General features: G+C 39.1%; 2 protein-coding genes across 3 annotated transcripts in view; one reads left to right on the forward strand and one right to left on the reverse strand.

Moving 5' to 3' along the window:
- Positions 1-1,266: 1,266 nt before the first annotated feature.
- On the reverse strand, positions 1,267-21,535 carry WARS1 (tryptophanyl-tRNA synthetase 1). 2 transcript variants are annotated; one of them, XM_002200570.6, is made up of 12 exons: positions 21,427-21,505; positions 20,646-20,668; positions 17,837-18,052; positions 16,569-16,776; positions 13,824-13,932; positions 12,604-12,723; positions 11,829-12,011; positions 11,063-11,163; positions 9,737-9,849; positions 8,565-8,738; positions 5,246-5,386; positions 1,267-3,463 (listed from the first exon to the last, which is right to left on the reverse strand). In XM_002200570.6, the coding sequence occupies exons 3-12, from the start codon at positions 17,948-17,950 to the stop codon at positions 3,305-3,307; spliced, it is 1,422 nt and encodes a 473-aa protein (XP_002200606.2). In that variant the 5' UTR covers positions 17,951-18,052; positions 20,646-20,668; positions 21,427-21,505; the 3' UTR covers positions 1,267-3,304. The 2 variants fall into 2 exon arrangements, with proteins under 2 accessions (XP_002200606.2, XP_030130845.1); XM_030274985.4 differs by lacking the exon at positions 20,646-20,668 and having other exon boundaries at positions 21,427-21,535.
- A 61-nt stretch (positions 21,536-21,596) lies between these two features.
- The window catches only part of WDR25 (WD repeat domain 25), a 63,895-nt gene continuing 60,775 nt past the window's right edge, over positions 21,597-24,716 (forward strand). Inside the window, exon 1 of the mRNA XM_012574095.5 lies at positions 21,597-21,742. The gene's annotated coding sequence lies outside the window, so the exon portion shown is untranslated. The remainder of the gene's footprint in view (positions 21,743-24,716) is intronic.

A 24,716-nucleotide genomic window follows, 5' to 3' on the forward strand; every position in this document is an offset into this window, starting at 1 on the left:
ACCATTCATGGTCAGCCCAAGGTTTGAATATTAAATAGCCCATCTTTCCCAGTATGCTCATGCACTCAGATAACTCAAAATGTCTCCTCCTGTGGGTGTAACTGAAATGCAGCTGATTCCAAGGGAGAGAAATTCCAGAAGAATTGTAAATATGAGTGGGAATAACTGCAGAAGCCAGTGCAAGGGGCTGAGAATTCTAAGCCTCACGGTGTTCAGCACCACATACAAGCAGGCTCTCATGTGGTCTGAACAAATGCTACATGAGAGGCAAATTGTATCTCCAACCAGCTTATTTCAGGAAGGTAAGGGCTTCCCAATCCATCCTGTTCAGAACCCTCTACTGGGAAAAAAAACATCTACAGTGTGTGGGTGACAACCTGAGGAAGAGCTCGCTGCTGATACAAACAGCAACAGGTACAGGAACTGACTGTGTGAGTACTGTAAACACAGGCACGTGAATTTGAACCAATTTTTGTTCACTGACAGGACACATTTTATGTACTCCACTACACACACCCCAAGCTGGGTGCTCAGCTTCTGGTTTTCAGCACTTGACTGCTTTATTTTCTGATTTGTATTATCTTGACCTTTAGCTGCTCTAATGATCACAGAACTATTTATTTGATAAACTAGCTAGTTGAAGGCCAACCAACAGAAAGAAGGTACCACATTTGCTGTGCTGATACTGGGTTTGCTTTGCAGCTTGTCATGTAGATAATTTCTTTCAGCAACAAAGTTGGTGGCCTTGAGAAAAAAAACTCATAGAAGTCACACTCAGGATCAGGTTCCATGTTGCTGACAGCTCCTGTTTGCTCTGAGAATGCTCACGAATATCCAGGCAGGTTTCAGTTTTCCTCTCGGTGATTGTGGAAGCGCTGTGGGAAGCTATTCAGAATCTGTGTTTTTGCACAGAAATTGTGAGCACTGTGTTTCCACTTAAGCACCAGTTTACACCAAACCCACTGAAGTGTCACTGTACACAGGTCCCATTGACCTTCCCCATGCCAGAGCTGCCTGCTGTGCACAGGGACATCCAACATCCAGCCTGGCTTGGGACCAGGTCATCTCTGGACACCTGACCCTTACCAGCTCAGTCTGGGAACACTCTGAAGTCTACCTGGAAGGAGGTAATCAGGCACCCCGTTCCAACACTTCAAAGCAAGGACCAGCTATATCAGATGACAAATTAACACCTAAAAAAGTAGGAAGAGAGGTCAAAACCAGAGTAATGGTAATTTAAGGCTCAAAAAAAAAAGTAAAACAAAAGAAGTTTGATACAGACTTTAATCTACATTTTTATTACAGTGAGATGGACAAAATGAGCAAATTGAGGAAAATGTAATGAACAATGTCTGATAACATTTCAGTGTGTTTTTGAAAACTGCCTTGTCTTGACCTTTATTTAAAATGACCACTGGGACATGAACAATAATTACAAGAGAGTCAGGATTTCATCAAGACTCCTCTGAGAAACTACCATCTCAGAAGCATGTTGGTATGAATTCCTAAGAGGACTTGAAAACAGTGCTTGTTCAGCAAACAAATACTAGTTTTACTATCACTTTCCTTTCTAGAGCTTTAAAAACATAGTTCAGTTGTTGTTATAAAATAATCCACTGCTTATCTAGAGCACGGCACTGTTTCTCCTACAGCATATTTCCCTTTGCTGAATTACAAAAGTAATTCTCAGCTAATGAAATAAATCTAGCAGAACAAATATGCATATTTTAAACAATATATTTGCATTATAAATTTGTAAAAGCACTTTTAAAGTCAATTTAAGGCTTATCTTTTATGTATGGCTTAAAGATGGCAAAGAATAGACTGCAAGAACAGGAAGGTTATCATTAAAGTCTAAAGTAATTAAGACTTAGCTTATTTATTACTGGATTTGAGAAGCTATTTTTTTTCCCTAAGAATTGCTGCACTACTTCTAGGAAAAAAAAAAAAAAAAAAGGTTTTTCTACTCATTGTTAAGTCCTTGCTGGCACTGAGATGCTTTGCCTGTGGGCTATGGAGACAGTCTCTGGGAAACATTTTCACTAATTCACTGAAGTCAATGGCATTAGATTAGAAATGTCAGCTCACATAAACTGTAAAGAAAAAGACAAAAGCTAAGCCTTGCTATTTCCAGCACAAGTTTGAGACTCATGCAATAAGCGTAGGTTTGCCTTGCACTTCTGCCTTTTCCTTGGTTCCTTGAACAAACATAACCAGGTTAGCCCACCTATGTTATCTTCATCAAATAAAACCACCTTTACTAAGATTATACCTGGGCTAGCAATTTTCTATTCTATACAAGACAGATCTAACAGTTTACACTCAGCACTGTTCAGATCACAACAAATAGCTAATAATTTGGATTTTTCTTCCAGGAATCATAGCAAAGACATTGAAGTTTTTTGAAGAAAGGAGATAATTAAATATTGCATGAGGTATTTTAACAAAGTATATTTTCTTACTGGAATACATCCTAAAATAAATATCCCTAGTTTAAACCTCCTGGTGCAGTGGAAGAGAACAGACAGTACTAGAAGTATCCCTGTGTCCAGTGTGATTTCAATTTTCACATCATGATTTAACACTTGTTAAATATACCTAGAAACTAATGTTTGCATTTCTATACTACCTTCCACCTGAGAATATCAAGGACCTGACAACTTCCTGATGACCTCCTCCTTCCAGAGGCACTCAGATCAGGTAAAGAGCTCCAGAAAAAAAGTACAGTGAGATTTCTGCAACTTGCCCAATGTCAAAGAGGAAGATGATAGCAAGACAAGTCTGATATTCCTTCTCCAGTGTTCAACTCACAGATGTCCACTCTTTCTGTACTGATCCCACTTTGTAATGTTCACTGCTTTTTTGTGCACAGCATGTTCTCAGCAGCCCAAGAAGACGTACAATCTAGTAAACCAAGGTACATAGTACAAAAGAAAATTGAGCTACTATTTATTACTTTGAGATATGACCTCTTACCAATATATTTAAAACAATTTCCAAGTTAGCCTTTATCATCAAATGGGAATTTTATTTATATTTTCAACATGAAATACATTAAAATACAGTGTTGGGCTGACAAACATGCTTTTCTGCAAGACTGATCAATTCTGTCTTGCATATTCTGATTTTAAATAGATACAAGTCCTATTTTAAACTTTTTCTGTACTCTGCTGTTCATGATAATTTACTCATTATTTATAAAGCACCAGTTACAGGCTGTACATAACTAGGGAGTGATGACACAACAGAAGACAACAATTACTTGGCTGTGGATCATGAAGTGCTAAGTTACATATACATTTCTTCAAAATTCAAAAGCCAGCTTCCTTGGAGTCATGAACTGCTTCACAATTTCATCTGTGACCTGCTTCCTTCTCTCTTGATGAGCTGCTACCAAGGGCTGCATTGTTTCAATAAGTACTTTCTTCAGCTCCCCTGTGAGCAACTCCCCACTGGTGTAGGCCTGTCAAGAAAATGTTGGTTGCTGAACATGGTGCCATTCACAAAAAGACTCAGTCATCACTATTTCTTTAAAAGACAGATTTGGATTATTTAAAAGTAAGTACATGCCTTAGAAGATTATCTGGTATCACTTTGAATATGCAACTTGCAGAGTTGCTTGTTGCCTGTTAAAACATTAAGACAGCTGGCAAACTTTGTATGTGACATTATAAGGACTGAATAAACTACATTCACTTGTTTATTTAGTTAGTTAGGAAATCCTGTAATTACTTGCAAGAAACTGCAATTTTCCTCCCCAGAATCCCAGTTCAAATAAAGAGCCTAAGCATTTTTTTCTTTTTTTTTTTTTTCAATAACAGGTACAAATTTTCATATTTTTCTCTCATTGCATTTGGTAAGAGACTAGATGTGATTCAGATATCCTTTTTATAGCACATACACTCAGAATCTATGTTCACACTGTAGTCATATTCAGAGTTGGTCATCCATTCCGTTGCTCAATACTGAAATGCTTTAGCTTAGAAGCACAGGACAACAGTTTATTGGTTCAGCCACACTTAGCAACCATGGCTGGGACAGTTCAGCTATATTTGAAATGATAATAAACATGATTACCTCTCCCCATCATCAAGCCATTTGTAACACCTGTTCAAGGTATAAATGCTGTTGATGTTCACTCAGCAAGAGTAAAACACGTTAACAAAAACAAATGGAATTGCAATTTCAGTGGTGTGGTTTGAGGTGTGTATGTTATTTTTTGCTTGTTAGTTTGCTACAAAAACACCAGCATTACTTTCTCTGGAAGTGTCCTCTGGTGCTACACGTGAAGCAGCTGCACTGATGCTGCTACAGTGGGCAAGTTCATGTTTTCTACCCAGGCTCTGAGGCACCACTGCAGCGAGCTGCAAGCTGTGGCCAGGCTTTGTGCTCTGCAGCAGACTGAGGCTGACACTTAAGAGTGGTTGGAGATCAATGGAAAAAATCTCTTTAAGTCAAATGTGCTTCAGGTTTCCAAAAGGAACAGCACAGCAAAGAGTAGCTACGCAACTCTGCTCTTGTGTGGGAAGGAGTAGAGGACTGGAGAAGAATCTGCAGGTCTTGATTTTCTTGCAGCTGTTCCCAGCAGGAGAAAGCTGATAAACCAACATGACATGGGTGTTATCTACTGCAGCTCCTGCCTTCCAGAGAAAACACATCACCTAGTACTGGTGATAAAAGGAAGGAAAGTGGCTTGCTACCAGCCCTGGGGACAGAAGTCTGCCAGATAGGCTTAAAGAAAAAGTAGCATATATAAAGCAGTTTTTGCCTGGGATCAATGAATCTATTCCACAGAGCTATTAAATTTCTTGTGATGATGAGAAAAAACCAAAACCAGCAGGCTTTAGACATGAGCTTCTGTAGTTTTGCAGAATGTTTAGGTACTTTACAATAAAGAACAGGCAGTGTATTATACAATTAAAACAACACTAATGCCAAGTTGACCTCATTTGAAAGGTAGGGAAGATGCTGTCCTACAGAATGTTGGAGAGTCCTGTGAAAACACTAGGGATTTTTTGTTTTAAAGGAGACAGATTGGCCTGTGAGAAAGAACACTGCAAAGAAACAAAACCTGAGATACTAATACTGAAACTTGAAAGGGATGGAGAGCATGAGACTAACACCAAAACCACCTTCCTGGAGAAGGCTCACAGGAGGACTGAGCTACAGCTCTGTTGAGGGCTGAGGCACAGCTTTGTGCTCACAGCAGGGAATGAATAACCCTGTCTGCAGTTTGGTTACTCACCTGCTTCAGCTGCTCGAGCCTGTCATCATCCTCCAGGAAGAAAGTCAGGTACATAAAAGAAACATCAACGTCACAGTTGCCTCCGTACTTCCTGTGCTCCTCAATGGTGTCCCTGCCTCCCGAGAAGGCGTGCTTGTTAATCTGAAACAACACCAGGAGCTCTGCTGTAATTCCCACCACAGCCTGGATTACTTTATTGCAAACAGAGATGTGTCATGATCCTCCAAATTCTTCACTAAGGATTAGCTGAGGAATGAGTGGGACAAGTTAAAGCAGAGCCTCAGGACTGCAAAAAGGAGGCCATTAGAACCCAGCAGGGGAAAATGGCTATAAACACACTCCTCAGACTGCATAATCAGAATAAAAAATAAGTGAAAATTAAAAAATAATCTACCCAAGACTCAATCAAAAAAGCTTTAAGTCCCTTTTGCTGAAAATGTACTTCATGTAACAAAAATTAAGATATTTACTTTATCAAGAAGTTAATTTTGGAAGAGATAAAGAAGGCATGGAAAATCCTGCAGAAATCCTAGAGATAGCCTTATCTCTTTTTGGGGGAAAGAAAAACAAGAGAAAGCAAAGTTAAACATTACAAAAGTCTGTCTAGAATGCTTAAAATCACACCAATGCCCAATTGCTCAGTCTAAAAATTGAGTATTTGCTGACAGCCTCCCTCTTTTTAAGCAGTTTCCTATAGGCAGATGAACAGCACTACTGAACAGATGTAATTGCTAATCCCATTCCCAATAAATGCAGAAATCACTGGCCTATTTTGAGCATTTATACATATGTAGAACTCTCCAAGGATGCTAATTGTCCTACATATTTAAAGAAAATAAATTGCTGAGTGGAAGAAAAAAAATATTTCTTAACCATATGCTGAGCTTTCATTTAGCTCTTGTATCTTTTGAGACACCATACTTAACCTGCCAAAAGACACATTTGCATATGAAGTAGTTTTTTTTTTTAGTTCTGGTATCTAGGACTGTTATATATTTACAATTTATGAACATTCCTATTATCTCTATAGACTGTCTAGTGCTTTTCTGAATCTCTCCAAGAACCAAGTTACAGACAAAGTCTTGTGGCAATGAACTACAATCAGAAATCATGCACTGATGAATATTTTAAGGCAATGAAATGCCATCTGCCACACACATCTATTCTTCTATTGTAGGGCAGTCTGAACAGCTGTCTCAGCATCTGTAAAATGAAGTTTTTACATACTCTTCTGCACTGACCTTCCTCCTTACTAGATTTTATAAGTCTGTATGAAAGTTTTTTAATGCTCTTTATCTCTACAGTTTGTGTTCCTCCTAAACAGAGAAGGATTAAACACAACATGCCAGGTGAAAGCATTTTTTTGTTGAAACACAAAATGATTCCTTTTCTAATATCAAATTAATTTTGTTACATATTCTGGCATCTACTCATTAACTGAAGGTTTCAGTGACCTATCCATAGTGATGCACTGATTTTTTTCCCCTGAATTTCTCTGAATCCCTTAATATGTCTATAAGCATAATATCTAAATAACACTTTATAGGAAAACAAACAAGTAACTGAATTGTAATTTGCTGATAGGTACAATAAGAATACTTTATTAAAATGCTGCCACTCATCTCATTAGATTACCCAGAATCCTCTTAGCCATTCCCAATACATAGTAATTTTTTATCTTCCATTATCTGTAAGTTTTGAACCTTATTAATTAGCAATGTACCAATATTCTGAAAAATGCTGTAAGCAGTAATTTTTTTCTTGTCCAGTGTAGCATTCTCTTTTTAACCTTCATTCATGACCAGAAGTCATCTCTCCTAATATGTTTTTTTAATTTATTTGCTGTAACGGTATTTGGTCTTTCACTCAAGCTGCATTTCCATAAAGACTTGTTTCTGATGGGCTTCAGAAGCTGAAATAAATCTCAGCTTGTCCTCCATTACTCAACACTTTACATCATGTTCAGATTTTTCTTTATGTCTTTTCTATTCCAAGTAGCTAGAATTGATTTTTTCAACTAGTTTAAAGACAGTAAAATTAGGTCTCATGAATGTGGATCTCATTGCAGATCACACATTAATTGCCAGGAAAAAACCATGGAAGAATGTTACCAATATTGCCATTAACCACGTAGTCTCTATTCTGAAATTACAACTTTGTTTTTTTTTTTTTTTTTTTTAAGCAGCTCTGTAACTGTGCAAATAAACTGGAATTATTATAATCCAAACACATGAAGAATTCCAATTCTTCAAAACAGCACTGTTTAATCAGTTTCTACAGAAGAGAATGAAACATTATGGGGTGGCTGTTGAAGAGTCTCACCATAAGAGAATTAATCCAAGCCTGCCCAATAGAAACAACATATTTTCTTCTTGTTTCGACAGTTATTTAATGTCTGGTTTCATGCCTATATATTTCTTCCCAAGGACTGATTTTCATTTTCTTTAAATACCACAACACAGGTGAACTTTTGCAAAATTAGACCATCTGACATGTGATAAGAGCAATCTTCCTTTGAACTTAGGAACATCCTCAGAAGGAAGTTCTCATCCTTCTAAGTTGAATTTCAGCATAATAGTTATTTGTAAATTGGAGTGAGCAGATTTCTTTGTGAATTGGCAGCAATAGATTCTCAAGCAGCAGGAAAGGTCTGACCTGTGTTGTAACTGACACCATGCAATGTTTGGTACTCCCAACAAGGAGAGGCAGTCAAGAGAACAAGATGCAGATGAGGTTTACATCATGGCCTGTCAGATTCCAAAACTATGGCAACATAATAATTATTTTAAGAGCATGAGCCTCCACAGCTCTTATTCTTACACTAGTGCTCTGCAGGTATCAGAAAAACAAACATGTTTTGTACACTATCCCAGCTAATATTTGTACTGTCAGATTAGCTGGCAAGGAAAAAGATCATATTTGACAGTCTAGCTAAATTTGCATAACTCAGTCAATTCCTGAAGATGCTTTGCCATGAAATGTATGGAAAACCTGGTTCATACGTGTTCAAGGAAAACACTAAAAACTGTCACTGTAACCAGAAGGAACTCTGAAGGTAATGTCAGAGAGCTGAGGGGGATGTCAAGGTAGGAGCTGAGGGGGATGTCAGGTAGGAGCTGTGGGCGAACCTCTGCAGCACTTCTTGATGAAGCTTGGAGACTATTCTACTAAAATGGTACCTATAGACATGGCTCAGTGGTGGACTTGACAGGGATAGGTTTATGGTTGAACTCTATGATCTTGAGAGTCTTTCCTGTGATTCTGTGACCTCTCCTTTTTGCTGTAAAGCTTCATTCTATCAGGTTTTGCAGGTCCTTACCTTTGTCTTGATTTGTTTGGGTGTATCAGTGAGGAAGATGGAGGAGTTTGGGTCACTAGCACTCATTTTGGTCTGTGCTCCTTGTAGGGCTGGGAAGAAGACTGAGTGGAGTAAGGCTGGTTTAGGCTGTCCAATTCTTGGTGCTACATCGCGGGTCATTCTAAAATAAGGATCCTAAAACAACCAATAAAAGCACAGAATAAAGTTGAAAAATGCGTTTTGAAATCAATTCTGATTGATACTGACTCATTCATGCCATAAGAAGTGATGTCATAAAACTAAAAACTGAAAAAAAAAAAATCCCCGTTTTTTCCCTTTTCCATAGTGCTGTACACCCTGATTCCCTTAAGTAACAGGCATATTTACAAAATTTTACATTAATTCAAACAGTTACCTAAACTATGCTTAATATGCCTGGAGATGGATGCAGCCTAAGAGGAAAGCTTTCTCCCAAAGCATTTTAACAACCAGCAGAAAATCTGAACTAAATCAGCAAGCAAGCTGGCAGTGCTTTGCTGGTGATGTGACTTAAACCAAAGTGAAATTTTACATCATAATATTGTGGCTGATTAATATGATTACATCATCTTCCAGTGTCTGTCCCTGTGACTAAAATAGCTAAAGATTCAGACAGTGCAGGATGTGATTCCTAGAAATACTGCTTGTTTATTAAACACCCTATTACTCTAATTTGTATCTGATGTTCTTTCAGTTCTCTCTCAATCTGAATTGTTAAGGTTCTGCAGCCTTTCTGCCAAACTATTTCAGTGCTTCTTTATTTTTACTGAGAGAGGGTTTCCCCCATGGTTCAACAGAAATCTCTTATGCTGCAAGTTGAGCTCATTCCATCTTGTCCAAGTCACCATGAAGATGGCCAAAAGTTTCTTCCTACCCCCGTGTCAGTGTGCTTTTGCATAGATGTTAGTCTTTGCTTTTCTAGATGTCAGCTCAGTGTGAATGGAGTTGAGATCAACAGAGATACAAGAGTGGATGAATATATGATTGTTGGGTTAATCCTTCATCTTTTCATCTTTTAGGTCTTTCAGTTTCTACCTCAGAAAGGTCCTTGCAGGAATGTTTTACAGATGCCTTGAGAAACCACCATGAAACCTGAATGGTACAATATAAACCCAAATCCATGAAAACCAAATTAAGCAATATGATTTTCTTACCTGGTCAATTGCACATGGGATAAGACACTGAATATTCTCTTTGCCATTGAATATCTGTGGAAACGATGAACTGAAGGATGGAGCAGCTTGGATAGCAGGAAAGCTGATCTTACCTAAAAAACATGTTTGGAAAAGCTAAGCAGTCAACAGGAGCAGTGATAAATAGAGAGAATTGTTTGCAGTATGTAAAAATGCACAAGTGAATCATCCAAATACTTAGCTGAAGACCAAGCTCTATATCCATCACTGATGCCTTATCTGAGGAAACCTTTTCACCTCTACTTTCTGTAATGTCAACAAACCTTCAGCTGACATAGAAATTAATGACAAAAGGCAAGCTGTGACCACACTGACTTCAGCAAAAGTTCGTCACTGCACACTCTCTTGATCATTGAACTATCTGCCCTTTCCAGAAACAGAATTGACTAAGCTTTTCAGTTTTTTTCACTTTGTGAGAGAATTGCTACAGTCATCACATAAGCTTCCCTCTAAGATCTTAAATCACTGCTATAAGCACTCTGTGCTCATGGAGGATCCTAGATATACCCAGTTTTCTTTTTTATACAGGGCTTAATCCCAGCGTGGCCCCCCTGGAACTGATCAAAGTCCTGTCAGAACAGACAGCAAGTGGTGGACTTTTACACACATGTGATGAAGTCATACCATCCTTTATCAGAGCACTGATAAAACAAGTGGAAACCTGTTCCTTGGTTACAGTCAAGGCTGAAAGTTGTAACTGGCCTAATTACTGGATGAAGAATGCTCAGGAACATCCAGGATTTAATGTTATTTTTACACAGGATCTTTTATCTTGGCCATGTGACAGAAACCTGCAATTGCAGTGAAGTAAATGGAAGACTTGAGTTACCCAGCACCTTGATAATCAGGCTATTCAGCACTCAATTTTTTTTCACATATGTAAATGCTATGTCTATTAATGCAACTTCTTCTCACAAGTTTCTTTAGAAATTTGGCATAGAAATTTCTAGAACGTAAGACTGCCTATAGCTTCAATCACTGTAACAAAAGAATAAAAAAGAAAATAGAAAAAGTTGTTTTCTGTTTTGGACTCCTTAACATTTTTGTTTTGTACTTTGCTCTTACTAAAGTTAAGAAGGTAGAAGTTATGCTAGAAATTTCATTGTAAAGTGTGTTCTATTCTGAAGGAACAACAATAACACCAGAATCTGCCTAGAAACATAATCCCCCTGCTTTTTCTGTCTGTTTCATGAGTGGCAGACACTAATCTCTTCAAACTATTACTTAAAATAGCTCAATTGAAAGTGAAAGCAAGACCTGTTTCTTGTAGCTAGTACAATTTCCTACCAATGCAATCACTGTCTGTAAAGCCAAAGATTCCTTTCACTTGGTTAAACGTGACATGCTTCTGAACTTTGACAATGTTTTTGTAGAATCCAGCACTTGTCCTGTGAGAGAAAAAATGTGGAAAAATAAAATGAGAAGAGGAGGAGAGTATATGTACAAACTTCGATTGCAAAAGCTGACAACATCAAAAAACCTGCAGGATTAAATCTCACAGTTTCAGACTTTTTGTGGCCCATTGAGATGATAATTAGAGAATCATTTACACTTAACTTACACTTAAATTTTAAAGTTTGATTTATTTTTCCCTTCCCTCAATAATTACTACAAACATTCTTCTTTGAACTTCATTCAATGCTGAATAATTAAAATAACTGACCACAACAAGTTGCTGCAATGCCTTCTGTTAAAGCCAATAAAGTGTAAACACATCTGAGAGATTTTGATACTATCTTAAGCAAGTCAGTCAGGAAATTTCTTGGTGGTTTAGGTACTTTTACACTTTCGCTTGTTTAATATATTTATCATAATTTACATATTGTACACATATGTATTTGTTCATATGTTATACAGGAGAATGAAAATAATATATATAGAAAATGTTAGACAGAAGAAAAAGTAATACGTTTCCATTTCAATAATATGTTTCAAAATAAATTTGAAACTTTCAAATTTAGACACATTTATTAAAACACTGCTGGTAGTCAAAGTCAGAGAGAAAATACAGACACTTTTTTCACTACAATGCTCAAAAGAATTTCATACTTACCCTAAATAGTCTAAATCCGAAAATATAAAGGTTTTATTGATGTCAAAACCACATGCAATGATGTCTTTTGCATTTTCTCTAGCGTATTCATATGCCTTCTCAACTGTCATGTCCTTCCAAAGGTATTTCTCATCATCAGTTAACTGTATTACCAAGGGAACATCAAATACTTCTTGAAGCCACCTAATAGAAGCAGACATGTTTTATCCTAAATTAAGTTAAAATTAATATATAAATCATGCAGCCAAAATATTTTTATATTTAAAAAGTATATGGAGAGGTCTGCTCTTTTCTTTGTAGGCATATGCAGTTATATTTATGCAAACAGATAAAATGTTTTATACAGATGATAATGACAACGTGCCTAGAAGAAAGTCTCACACTTACTGTTTCCTGTACACATGACAGAGGTCACCAGTTACAAAGAAACCAGAACTCAAAGAGGTTTTACCTTTCTGAGCCCAATGTCTCTGTGTCCTGCTGCTGCAGGCAGCACCTTACAGAGTAATGTTACTAAGTCTTGTAAGGAGCTGGATTTAGGAACAGCAGAAATTCTAAGGAGTGCCACATGGCTAAGGCAGTAAGGAAGAATTTATGGTGATGCAGGGATTGTGATCATTTCCGTGAAAAGGTAAGACTGAATTAAATTCATTACTATTCACTTCACATAATCAGAACTCCTTGCAATGTATCATTTTGACATTTTCACAAGCCATGTTCAATGTTTCTTTTGAAAAAAACTCTTTGATTAATACAACCGGTAGAAATAGCTTACTTTGTGAACAAAAATGGGATGAGATGACCAACGTGCATTGCCTGAGAGGATGGCCCTCTGCCTGTATAAAGGTAAAAGGGCTTCTTATTTTCATAAGCATCAAGTATTTGGTCCATATCTCTAGAGAAAAGAACAGAGAAAATAAGATACAACTCTTTAGCAAGAAACATCTACAGTAAAAAGCCTTTATTCAAAATCAGATTGTTTTTAAAGCCAAAAGTATTTATAAATAAATTACAGTATGTTAGGTGTCCTAGAAATAAGAAAGTTCTTGTTTAGTCATTTTTTAATTTAAGAAAAGCATGGGCTACTTCAGTCTTCATGGGGACAAAATAAACTCAAAGAAAAATGAAATCAAAAGGGAAAATTTTATGTTGCAATTGTGCAAATTTTAAAATTACTTTATTGGATAATAATCTCTAGAGCCTAACAAAACAGCCAGGGATCATTTCTCAAAGAGGTTCAACCAAGCAGCTTAGCTAACCTCTGGTAGATTTTGATACTGTCTTAAGCAAATCAATCAGGAAATTTCTTGGTGGTTTAGGTATTTTTACACTTTAGCTGGTTTAATATATTTTTCATAATTTACACACTGCACACATATGTATTTGTTCATATGTTATACAGGACAATGAAAATAATAGATATATAAAATGTTACACCAAAGAAAAAATAATATGTTTCCATTTCAATAATATGTTTCAAAATAAATTTGAAGCTTTCAAATTGACCTCTGGTAGAGGTCATGGCCTCAGTCATGCTCAGGCCCTTCTATGAAACCTGCTGGTGCCACAGCTCCAAATCCCCTGTGTGCTAACAATTACACTGTGAAGGTCACTGGCAGGCTCCTGCTTAAGATTATTCCCTGATCCTTTTCTGTACCACAAACAGATGCATGGGAGCCCAGCTGAAACCAACAGTGGCACCTGCAATTCTCTGCCAGGCCACTGCCTCTGGCTGCTGACTCAGTCAAAACGAGCCTGCACTCTGAGCACATTTCTTCAGCCTGGGGTTCCTGAGGACACGTCAGAAACCCACGCAATCAAGAGCTTCAAGTGTTGCCAGGGGAAATCTGCAATAGTTGCTAATTTCAAATGGCACAGTTGGTTTGCCTTGGCATAAAAGCACACGGGTTTTGCTAGTTACAGGCTTCTCCCAATAATTCTTGCAGGAAGTCTGCCCAACAGGACTTTTTGAAGTTTAATAAAAGAAAAACTCACCTGTGGGAAAAAAAGATTCCTCTACGTAGAAAGTGGTGAGGTTTTTGCCCAATAGCTCTTTCTATTCGATTAATCAGATCTGTGTCAATTTTACTGCTGCCAAACCGAACTATAATCATAAAATGTTAAAAAAAAAATTAAAATAAGCACAGGATAGCTACAACCAGATCTTGGAACACCAAGAACATACCAAATACAGGCTAGATTAAAAAAGACATTTTCAAGTCAAAAAGTCAAAGTCAATTGCCTGAAGACCCAGCAGTCACCTCCAGTATGATCTCTATGCTAGGGGACTCAGCTCACTCACAACATGCAGTATTTCTCCATCCACAAATTACTGTAATTGCAGTCTCCTTACAGAAGAAGCATTGATATTCCAAGCATAAAACCATGCTAAAGAAACACATTCAGATCACCAACTTGGCCTAAGCCATACAATAAAAATCCCTATGAAACTCTGAATGATTCTCTCTTGATGTCTGAATTTTCTGCTGTCAGACAACATCTTCTTTTGCTTTCACTCAAACAACATCACCAACCCCAAATACTCTTCTGCAAACTTAATTCTTTTTTAATATGTATGTGATTACAGACACTGCTCCCCTCAAGAGGCTTGAAAAGGAAATGCATAATGCTCTTCATGGCAATCAGTAAGACTTATGCCTTGGTGGTTTAGGAAAGACTGTGATAGACCAAAATAGCAGTATTTTCCCTATTCTCAGTAATTCTGGGATCCTAATAATCAGGACAATGTTCTATGAATTAACTTGTTGGAAAAAAATCTATTTAAGAATCTACTGCTTGCTACTGTTCTGCTCTATTCAATATTAGAACTATTCAACATTGCATTAATAAAATGCAAAATGCATCACAAAATGGAAAATGATAATCTGAATGAATGCTAAAAAGAGATCAAATGAGCATGAAAATGATTCAGCACATCAACAGCAACTGGTAAGAAACTAATCTGACAGCAACAGAAAACATGAAAATGCCCCAGATTAACTGGGACTAGCTACCCTAGAAATATTCATGTACTGTCATAGAAAGTGATTAGAAAAGCTCTCTGGGGTATAGAACACTTCACTGGAAATGCCTAAATATTTTTATTAAACATTCACAGGCTGCACAACTCCCTTTTCTTTGCCCATGTTCACCTTTTCTCTTAAAAAAATTGATCATTTTTCCCTACCTATTTCCTCCTATTTGAATGTTCAGAACATCTGTAACAGATTACAGGTGGCACAAGAATTTCCCTTAGGGTAGGAGCTATCCAGTGTAACAAGTTTTCAGACAATACCTTTAATTGTTATTTTTAAAAAGGGAAGGAAAAGAAGGAAGCTTATCAATATCAACCAGCAACTGCTTCACATCCTGAAGTGGCTAAACTAGCATTCTCTGAAAAATTTCCAGCATAGCACTTAGAAACAGCAAAATGACTCATTTATCAAATTCGCTAATCTGAAATTAGTGTAAAGAAGCAAAAACCCTTTAGGCTAACCCACACTCTATGGAAGATGAAAGGTCTTATGTACATAGTTACTGGAAAAAAAGCGCATTAACTGATTTATAGTAAGTAGTTTTCAGGAAGATCCTGAGATTGTGCCATCACAATTGCACACTTCATCATTTTCTAAAATGCTCAGAACCCCTCCCTCCAAGAAAAAAAACCCAAATCACTTCTCTGTAATTTTTATGCAAGTAACAAGATTATGAGAGATCTTTTCCACTTCCAGATTCCAATAAATATTTTTTTCCTTCTCTCACATTGACCTATATTTTTCTTTGCACACTTCTCCCTTTCACACTTTCTCTTTCTCCTGTTACTTCCTGCAGACTCAGCCAATATGTGCATACATTTGACACAATCTCTCAGTAACATCACAAAGAATTAAAATAATGCTGACACAAGCAACTGTCCCAAAAGCAAATGTGATTACTGCAACATAAGAGTGTATGCTCTATTGTGAGAAAGAAACTACTAAGCAGACCTCAGCAATGTACAATTGACATACTAAACATGAATTGAAGATTTACAATAATAAAAAAAAAGAAAAACAGAGAAATTAATGAATAGTTCTCTAACTTGTTTCTATGCTGGACTCAAAAAAGTTATTAAAACAGCAAACTGCAAAATCAATAAGAAAATTACCTAGACCTGTTTCTTAAACTACAAAACTTCGCAAGTTTTGTGATAACCCCATCTGAAATATTTTTCATTACACTGCATGTTTTTGAATGAGCTGCAAGTCCTTCACTCCAGCCAGCACTTGGCTGCCTCTAAGTGTACCTTCTGAAGCAGTCATTAGACTTAATAGATTTCTGCATTAGTTCTGGATCACTCCTGCCTTCTCTAATCTATTAAGGGATGGGAGGAGCGGGTAGGAAGAATCCTTCTGGCTGGTCAAAATTCTGCATTCCGGTCACTGAATTCTCAGTCACAGTGACATCATTAGTGTAATTTCTAATAACAGTCCTTACACTAAAAAACAAACCACATTAAAACCTGGATTTTGAACTTAAAAGTTCTTTGCAAAGTATTTAAGTCTTTCATAGGAAATCACCACCTGGGACATTTTCATCTCTTACAGCAAATTCTTTAGACATGGAAATGCTAAGATTAGACATAAATTAAATGTTACCTATGATGTTTTGATCTGGATTTGTTATGATGCCTTGCTGTTTCTGTGGTCATTAGGATCACTTTACATAAATTCCTTAGTAGCAGTGAAGGAAGAGTTATACCTATGAGCTTGTCATAATCCACGCCTTTAGCATTTGATGTCTGCACATTCCAGGGATCCACTAAATCCTCATCCTCTTCTTTAGTTGTACCATTGTTTATTAATACAAGATCTTTTGGAGGCAAGCCTGCCTGATAATCTTGTCCTGTTGTTGTTTTATATGACAGTTTTAATGATAAGAGCATCCTCACTGCTGCATCAATTTCATCCTGAATCAAGGAAAAAATCCAAACAACTGTTTGCCTTAACATACTTAAAATAGACAATTACATGAATGTCCCAACCTCTCAAAATCCCACATCCATGCTTTGATCTGAACTGCATCATTAATAAACCCTAAACTGTATTTTATTTAAATGTTTTTGGCATCAATGTCAAATGTAGAAGATAAGCAAATACTTATTCATTAGAATATAAATCATCACCATTGCCAAGACATTTAAAGCACCTCCATCTTGCTTTTCAATTTCTGCCTAGGAAAAAAATGCTTGCTTGCTTTTCAGAGGTATAACAAGCTTAACACTTTTACCATAAATTTCTAAAGGCATATAAATAAAATATAAACTATTATCTAATTTACTTTATAATGCTTTTAGTGGCTCACCTTAAAACAATTTATTGATTACAATTAATTGACAGACTTGAAGACAAACTAGAACAAGAAGTTATGGTTATGACCTCTCTAATATAAAGCTACTGTAAAATCTCATGCAAGCAATAAATAGAACAACACTTTATTTGACTCCCAGTTTTCTCCCACAGGCAATACATTAAGAAAGCCCATTTTAAAACTGAGCTCTCCTTGCCAAAATAGTGATGACACAATAGGGAACCTGAAATAAATGGCAAGTTACTAAATTATTTAAGGGAGATTAAGAAGGGACCGTCAGTACAGTTACAGGAAGACATACTTGATAATGTCTACAATAATGTCTGGAGAAAAAGATTTTCATGAACCATCTAAAACCAGGGAACAATGCAAGTGACATACATTTACTTGAGAAATAAATGCTTTGGATCCTGTCACATGGTATAGCAAGTGGATGAAGCAGGCTTCTAAACCTAGGACTCTGTTCTTAATTCAAGAGTAAAAACTTCAGTTTTGCCAGTGACAGCCTTACTCCAGGTATGCCAGAGTTCACAGAGTGGACATAAACAGGGTCTTTCTCATCAAAATGCAAAACAGATCTTAGAACTATAGAATTCTTCAGCACTCAAAGCCATACTTAATCTAAAAAAGAATGGGTTCAAAGCAAGAAATGCAAATACCTTTGGTGCTTTTCCTGCTTTCAGTGCTCTGACTTTCTCTCCTTGTTCAGTCACTCTTTCAAACAGCTGAAGTGGACTCAGAGACTTCAAATCACAGTTCAGGCTGTCAGCCATTTTTGCCAGACTGCACAAAGATCTGTTTAGGTACAACTCAACTGAATTTATCCTCTTCCAACTCTTTGGCTGGGAGATTCAAAACAGCAGCAACAAAGAGAACTGTAGGGCAAACAGTAGTATGTTTTACTCTTTAGTGTAAGGCTTCAAGATTAGGTGAATAGAATAAGAAACAAAAAACTATACTGATTCCTACCACATTCTATTTGTATCAAATTGATAAATGTGGAGACATTACACAGTGAGCTTCAGTTTCACACAAAAATGGACAGAGACTGACAAGACCACTAGGTAAATTTAGACATCACTGTTCGTGTTGTGTATGTATTTAACACTAGAACACCTTTTCAAAGGTGTTTAAAGGTGAAAGTAAAGGTGCTTTTAAAGGTGTTTAAAGGTAAAATTGTTTTAAAGGTGTTTAAAGGTGAAAGTCTCATCATCCAGAATTTGACAGGTATCAGTGCAGAAACATTAGCTGATCAGGAATTAACTAATCAGATAGCCTCTATCAGATAGCCTGGTAGAGGCTATCTGATTCCTGATTAGTTCATGTTCCTGCACTGATACCCTGTCAAATTTTGGATTATTAGATTTTTATAACTACAATACAAAACTTTGTCTTTGTAATAGAGTACTTCAGCCCAAAGAAAGATACACAAGAGCAAACCCTTCTTTATGGTTTTCCTCCAGAAGTTACAAAACACATTGATGATTGGTGAGAAATGTTGCTTTCCAAAGAATCCTTGGGTCAGCAATAGGCTGACTAAGCAGGAAAAATAACAGCAGATGCTTTAAGATGAGGAGATGGCTGAGACTAAGAACACAGCAGTCTGCCCAAGCATCCTCTGCCATGCCGTGCCCGTGTCCACCCAGAGGGAAGCTCTGTGCCCATGTAAAAAACTTGCAAAGGTCTTGTCTCCCTGGAGAGACCCCCTAGCAAATTTCTGATCCACTGCAGTGCATGGAGCACAGATCAGTTGAGTGTTAGTAAAAATATACTTTCCTTTGGCTCCCTTTTCCCAGAATTAAAACAAACAAAAAATCCACGCAAACTGAAACCTAATATAATAGCTGCATTAGCTGTTCAGCAGTATTTCAAAGCCTTCCTTCTACAAAGTAGTCATCTAATCATAACCTTGGTTATATGTACATAGTGCTTATTTAAGCTGCTACTGTAAAAAGCTTTCACCTGCCTAGCAAACTTTGAAGGTCGATTTGGTAACCAAGTGGTTACCAAAACACACCTATCATTAAGGCTTTGTTTGCCAGTCAGCTGCAATATTCCCACATTTCAGCTTCTGCTGAGAAGTGGATACATCCACTTGTTAATGTAATTTGTTTACTGTATTAACCCTTGGATTACCATACTTATATTACATAATAATACTTAAGTTTTTAACCTAATTTGATCCCTTATAACTTGACTTTTTTCAGTTCGAAAGTGTGATTAAAAAAAAAAAGTAATTTGAAGCAGATCAAACAAATTTTTGATGCATTCCTGCAATTTAATTACATATTTTTATTTGGATATTGCCTTCCTCTTCTTCATGAGCAGAGAATATTTTAAGTGTTAAAGAAAGTATAGAATAAATGCGTATTAGAAAAGGTTTATGAAGATTAACACACACCCCTTCTATAGGAATATGCTATTTATATTTACTGGCTTCAAATTTCAAAAAATAATAAAGACATAAATAAGAATTTTCTTTGGTGTAGAACAAATTGTGACTTGTTGTTTTAGCTTAATTCCTTACAGTACAGTCTTACTGATGGATTGCCTCCATTCAGAAAAGCCGAAATGACACCTGACACTTGGCACATATACTGGAAAGCAGCAAACCAGACTCCTTAAAATGTCTGGAATATTATGGATTTAAGCTGAAAAAAGAATCTCAAATGAAGATGCATCTTCATTAAGAAGTAGCAACAGTAATCCAGGTGGTGAACAAGACATGAGGATACTGTGACTATAAAATGCAAGGCATATGGACTGCTACCTAAAGGTTATCTCTATTTACCTCACTACTGCCCCTATTTGCTACTGGAATTCAAGCCAGGAATTAAGTAATGTGGAACACAGCTCTTTTGAAATTCATTAAAGCAATTGTGAACCACTAAAAAGAAATGTCTGGATATTCTACTATTTATCAGGATTTTTTTTTTCTCTCTTATTGATATTATAAAAATTAACAGTCCCAAATTCCGTACCATAGGCAAACAGATCTGAAGGAAAAAATGATGCGTGGGAATGGGAGAATCAACTATTAGGATATTTAGCACCAGAGTCTAGAATGGTCCAATGTGAACTTGAAAGTCAAGGCATGTGTGGTTTTTCTACCTATGAAATGCAGGAAACTCATAATGGGTACTGCTCCTGTGTCCACTTCAAAATATTAAATTGCTATGAGATAAAGCTCGAAAATAATCCTTGGCAAAGGTATCAGAAAACTACTGCATCTTCCTCCCTTTCCAACTGGCTGACCATCACAGATCTATGATCATTTTCACTGTCTGCAGTCTGACTTGGTAAGTTAAGAGACCTGAGAATGAAAAAACAGGGTTTCACATTAAGTTAAGAAGACAAACATTGCATGAAAGTACATGATGACTTTCAGAGACAACAGTAATACATCAGACCAGAACAAGCTTTCATGAGCAAATGAAAGAATGTAAGACTGAGTCTAAAAGCACTTACATTCCTGAAAACTGCTTTTCCTCCTGTAAAAAAAAAAAAAAAAAAATTCAGAACAAACAAACAAAAAAAGAAAAGTAAAATTAAAGTATGTAGAAAATAAAAACTGGGCATCCACATAGATGTCATGTGAAACAGGCCTTGACAGGCACTCCAACAGAGGCTGCACTTTCTAGCAGACCTACCTTCCCAGTCACGGCAAACATCAATTTATGCACGAAATTACAACAAACGAGTGCAGGACGAATCCCCAAGCTGACAGATAACGTGACCATTCAAAGACTGAGGAGTAACCAGCAGAACGCTTCACATGAATCTTGGCCATGCTGCAGCTGTGCAAGAGCAAAGCTGCCGTGCAGGGAAAGGCTGTGCCCAGAATTGCTCCTCATGCCAGAGCTCCCCAGCCCCGCGTCCCGCAGCGCTCCCTGCCCCGCCCGGGCACGGCAAAGCCACCGGCAGCGCTGCCCTTCGTGCGGCGGGATGCACTTTGCAGTGCCCTGCATACCCCGCGCTGCCCTTCGCAGGGAAAAGGGCACTTTCCCCGGACTCTGTGGCGAGGCAGCCCCGCAGGGAGTGGAGGAAAAGCCCCCAAGTGCATCGAGGCATCTCAGGGGGAGGGAGAAAACGTGTGCGGCAGAGACCCTCCACACCCGGCGCCTCGCAGCGGTCACGGGGCGGCAGTGAGCACCCAGCCAGCCCCTCTCCCGCCGGCCGGGGTCTCTCTGCGGTGCCGGTGCCCGTCCCGGTGCCCATCCCCACCCCGGCCCGTCCCGGCGCCGCTCACCCGCCGCTCTCCGTCACCACCATTGCATCAGCCCCGCCCGCACGGCCGCGCGGCTCCCGGCTGGGAAACACAGCCCGCCGGAACCATTGCCTCACACGGGCCTCCCTCGTGCGCCAGTCCCCAGCCCAAGCAGCGCTCTCCATTCCGCTCGCAGCGGCGGAAGAGGAGCTTCTGCCCGCTCACGGAGCCGCGCTCTGACCGCTGCCCTTCCCGACACGCCGCCCCAGCGCGGGGCTGCGACACGCGGAACTGTTGGAGTGGGCTGCCTTGTTTTCACCCGGCGTGTTTTTAGGAACGGCGCGGCGGCGGTCGACAGGTGAGTTCCGGGAGTGGCGGCACCGCGGGAATGGGGACCGGGAATGGGAACCGGGAATGGGGGCCGGGAATGGGAACCGGGAATGGGAATAGGGACCGGGAATGGGGGCCGGGAATGGGAACCGGGAATGGGAATGGGAATGGGGGCCGGGAATGGGGACCGGGAATGGGGGCCGGGAATGGGGACCGGGAATGGGGGCCGGGAATGGGGACCGGGAATAGGGACCGGGACCATGACCGGGAATGGGAATGGGGGCCGGGAATGCGGACCAGGAATGGGAATGGGGACCGGGAATGGCAGCGGGGAATGGCAATGGGTACCGGGAATGGGAACCGGGAATGGGGATCGGGGACCGGAACGGGGCCGGGGGACCTTGTCCCGGCACCGCGGACGATCGCGGCGCCCGGGGCTCTGGGGAGAGGCAGCGGCTGTGCGGGAGAGCGAAGGAGCTGCCTCAGCTGCCGGGGCGCTCCCGGGACCCGCTTGCTCGGCTGGGGCTGCTCCGGGGGGACTGGAGCGGCCGGGGGTTTGCCTTAGGGCTGGAAGGGCCCTCTGGAGTTATCCAGGCCAAGCCTCTGGCCAGGCAGGGTCACCCAGAGCAGGTTCCGCAGTGACGCGCCCGGGTGGGTGCTGAATGTCTCCGGACAGGGAGAATCCGCGCTGAGCAGCGTGTCCCAGTGCTCTGCCCCCCTCCATGAAAAGAAGCGATTCCTCGCGTTGAGGTGGAACTGGTTGTGTTGTAGTTCATGGCCCTTGTTTATGGCCTGTCGCTGGGCACCACTAAAGAGCCTGGCACCATCCTCTGGGCACCGCCTTTGAGACATTTGTGTGAATTGATGCGATCCCCTCTGTTCTCCACACTAAACACGTCTCCCACAGTCTCTCATAAGAGATGCTCCAGACCCCTCATCATCTTTGTAGCCTCCATTGAACCCTCTCCAATAGCTTGTTCTTTCCGCTGGGGGCTGTGGGACTGTGCCTCCTGCCGTGAGCCACCTGCGGTGCTCTGTGCCTTGTCACACCTCTGCTGGCCTCTGTGCCGTGTCACACCTCTGCTGGCATCCGCGGGCACTGCGCCCCTCAGCTGAACACTCTTCTTCCATGCCTTCACATAAATCAGTCTTGTGGAAGCCGAGGAAAACCAAAATGCTACAAACTTCTCTTTTAGCTCAACACATTGCACATCACATCGTGAATAAACTCAGTTTAGTTACAGGATGGTTCCAGTCAAGTACATTGTGGTTCCCCCCGACCCCCCATTTATCTTGGGTTAGGGCAGTGACTCTGGGTTGTGTTTCTTTAAAAAGAAAAGTGGATGGGAAGTGTTTAGATGAGAGAGATGCTTTATTCTTACAAAAATACTGAGGTTTATGGGTGATGGGTGTGGTGGGACGGGTTTATGCTGACCAAATCTAATGGGACACTTTCTTTCCATTATCTCATGGGAAACATTTTTAACCTTGTGTTTGCAAGGCACTATCTGGCACTTCTGAATTTCAGCTTGGGTTTTTTTTGTGTTAAAACAAACTAAAGTAACTCTGTAAGTCTAACCTAATCCACTTGTGTGTCCTAGTTTATAGCTTTTAGCCAGAGGTCAGCTTCTTACTATATCTGTTCTTTGGGCATGATGCATTTGGCCGGGAAATGTGTTTAGCACTGCAATACAAACAGTAACCACTTGATACAATTACTGAAGTGAAGCCCTTCAAAGCTCCTATTTATTTGATGTTTCAATGTACTGCTAGGAACTTCAATTTACTGTTTTTGAATTGATTTGTTAATTAAGTTTTCATGAAACACTACTTTTGTTTTGTTTAATGAAATATTGTTGTAATAAATGAAGGTGTATTATTAAAAAAAGATTTTTTTCCTTGCTCTTCTTTGCTGTCACTCAGAGCTGTCTTAAGCTTCAGATAATGACAAAATGTCCTCTAGAGGGAGATCTTGTTGCTTTTATGTGCTGAAATGTTGGTCACCTTGTTCCAGTTAAATGTCTTGATCACTTAGCTTGGGAAGGATCTGTGGTGATGAATGTGTGTATCTGAATAAGTACCTATCTTCTGGATCTGTGCTTAGAAATTTGATAACAGAATCTAGAGGCATGTAACACTTCTGTAGGTTATGTGAAACAGAGTTGTTTTGATTCAAATAGATCTAATTCTGAAGTTTAATGAGTTATCTTTGCAAGTTCCAGAGTCCTGCTCCTGCAGAAGTGTTTGTAGGGCCTACGTTTGTGGTGTGCCTGCATTTGTGGTGTCAATTCTGCAAATGCTTATGAAGATACTGACTTTCATGTGTTCTCTGTTGTCATCAAGATGCTTTTGAGGGCAGTTTCTTTGCTGACCTGAACCAATAATTTCAGCAGCGTGTCTGAAAGTGTTGTGGGTTAAATCTCTTCAGTGTAATGAGTGCTAACAGCTTGGCAAGGAAACAAAGCAGTAATAAAATGTCACATTTAATCAATCTTACCAGTACTTCTTGCCTATAAATGGCAGAGGTTGAAATATTACCTTGCAGACACATCAGTTGTTTTGAATGTAGTTAACTCTATACTGCACATACTCCATATGAAATGTTGGGAAAATCTTGGTGGGATTATTATGAAGGTGAATTATTCTGCATGTTACATATGCAGTCTTGACATGAGATTTCTTTCTCCTGGACATGTTGAAAAAATTTATTTCACAGTTGAGGCATCTATGCTCTCATTTTTCTGTAAGCAAATGCAAATAGTGAATTTAATGTAGCTTCTGACATATCTGATCTGTAAAACTAAAGGCTGTGTGGAACATGCTCTGTGGATATAATTGGAAAATTTCCTCATACTGCAAGGCTGCTGAGGAGGTCAAAAATGTGTTTACACTTTAACTGCCAGTTGAACCCCTACACACTTCTTTCAAGTCATCTGTAGTGTGAAGAAATAGATATTGTTAGATTGACTCCAAAACAGTTGTAGTACTTGTATTCTTATAAA

This window comes from Taeniopygia guttata, chromosome 5 (assembly GCF_048771995.1).
Source record: "Taeniopygia guttata chromosome 5, bTaeGut7.mat, whole genome shotgun sequence".
Taxonomy (NCBI): domain Eukaryota; kingdom Metazoa; phylum Chordata; class Aves; order Passeriformes; family Estrildidae; genus Taeniopygia; species Taeniopygia guttata.

What these genes read in the sequence shown, in the direction of transcription:
- WARS1 (XM_030274985.4), bottom strand. Translation starts at nt 17,950, where the DNA reads ATGGCTGACAGCCTGAACTGTGATTTGAAGTCTCTGAGTCCACTTCAG. An exon ending in AAGCAGGAAAAGCACCAAAG is followed by an intron (nt 16,777 to 17,836) that starts GTATTTGCATTT and finishes TCCTTGATTCAG; the next exon opens with GATGAAATTGATGCAGCAGT. An exon ending in TCCCATGTGCAATTGACCAG is followed by an intron (nt 8,739 to 9,736) that starts GTAAGAAAATCA and finishes TGGTTGTTTTAG; the next exon opens with GATCCTTATTTTAGAATGAC.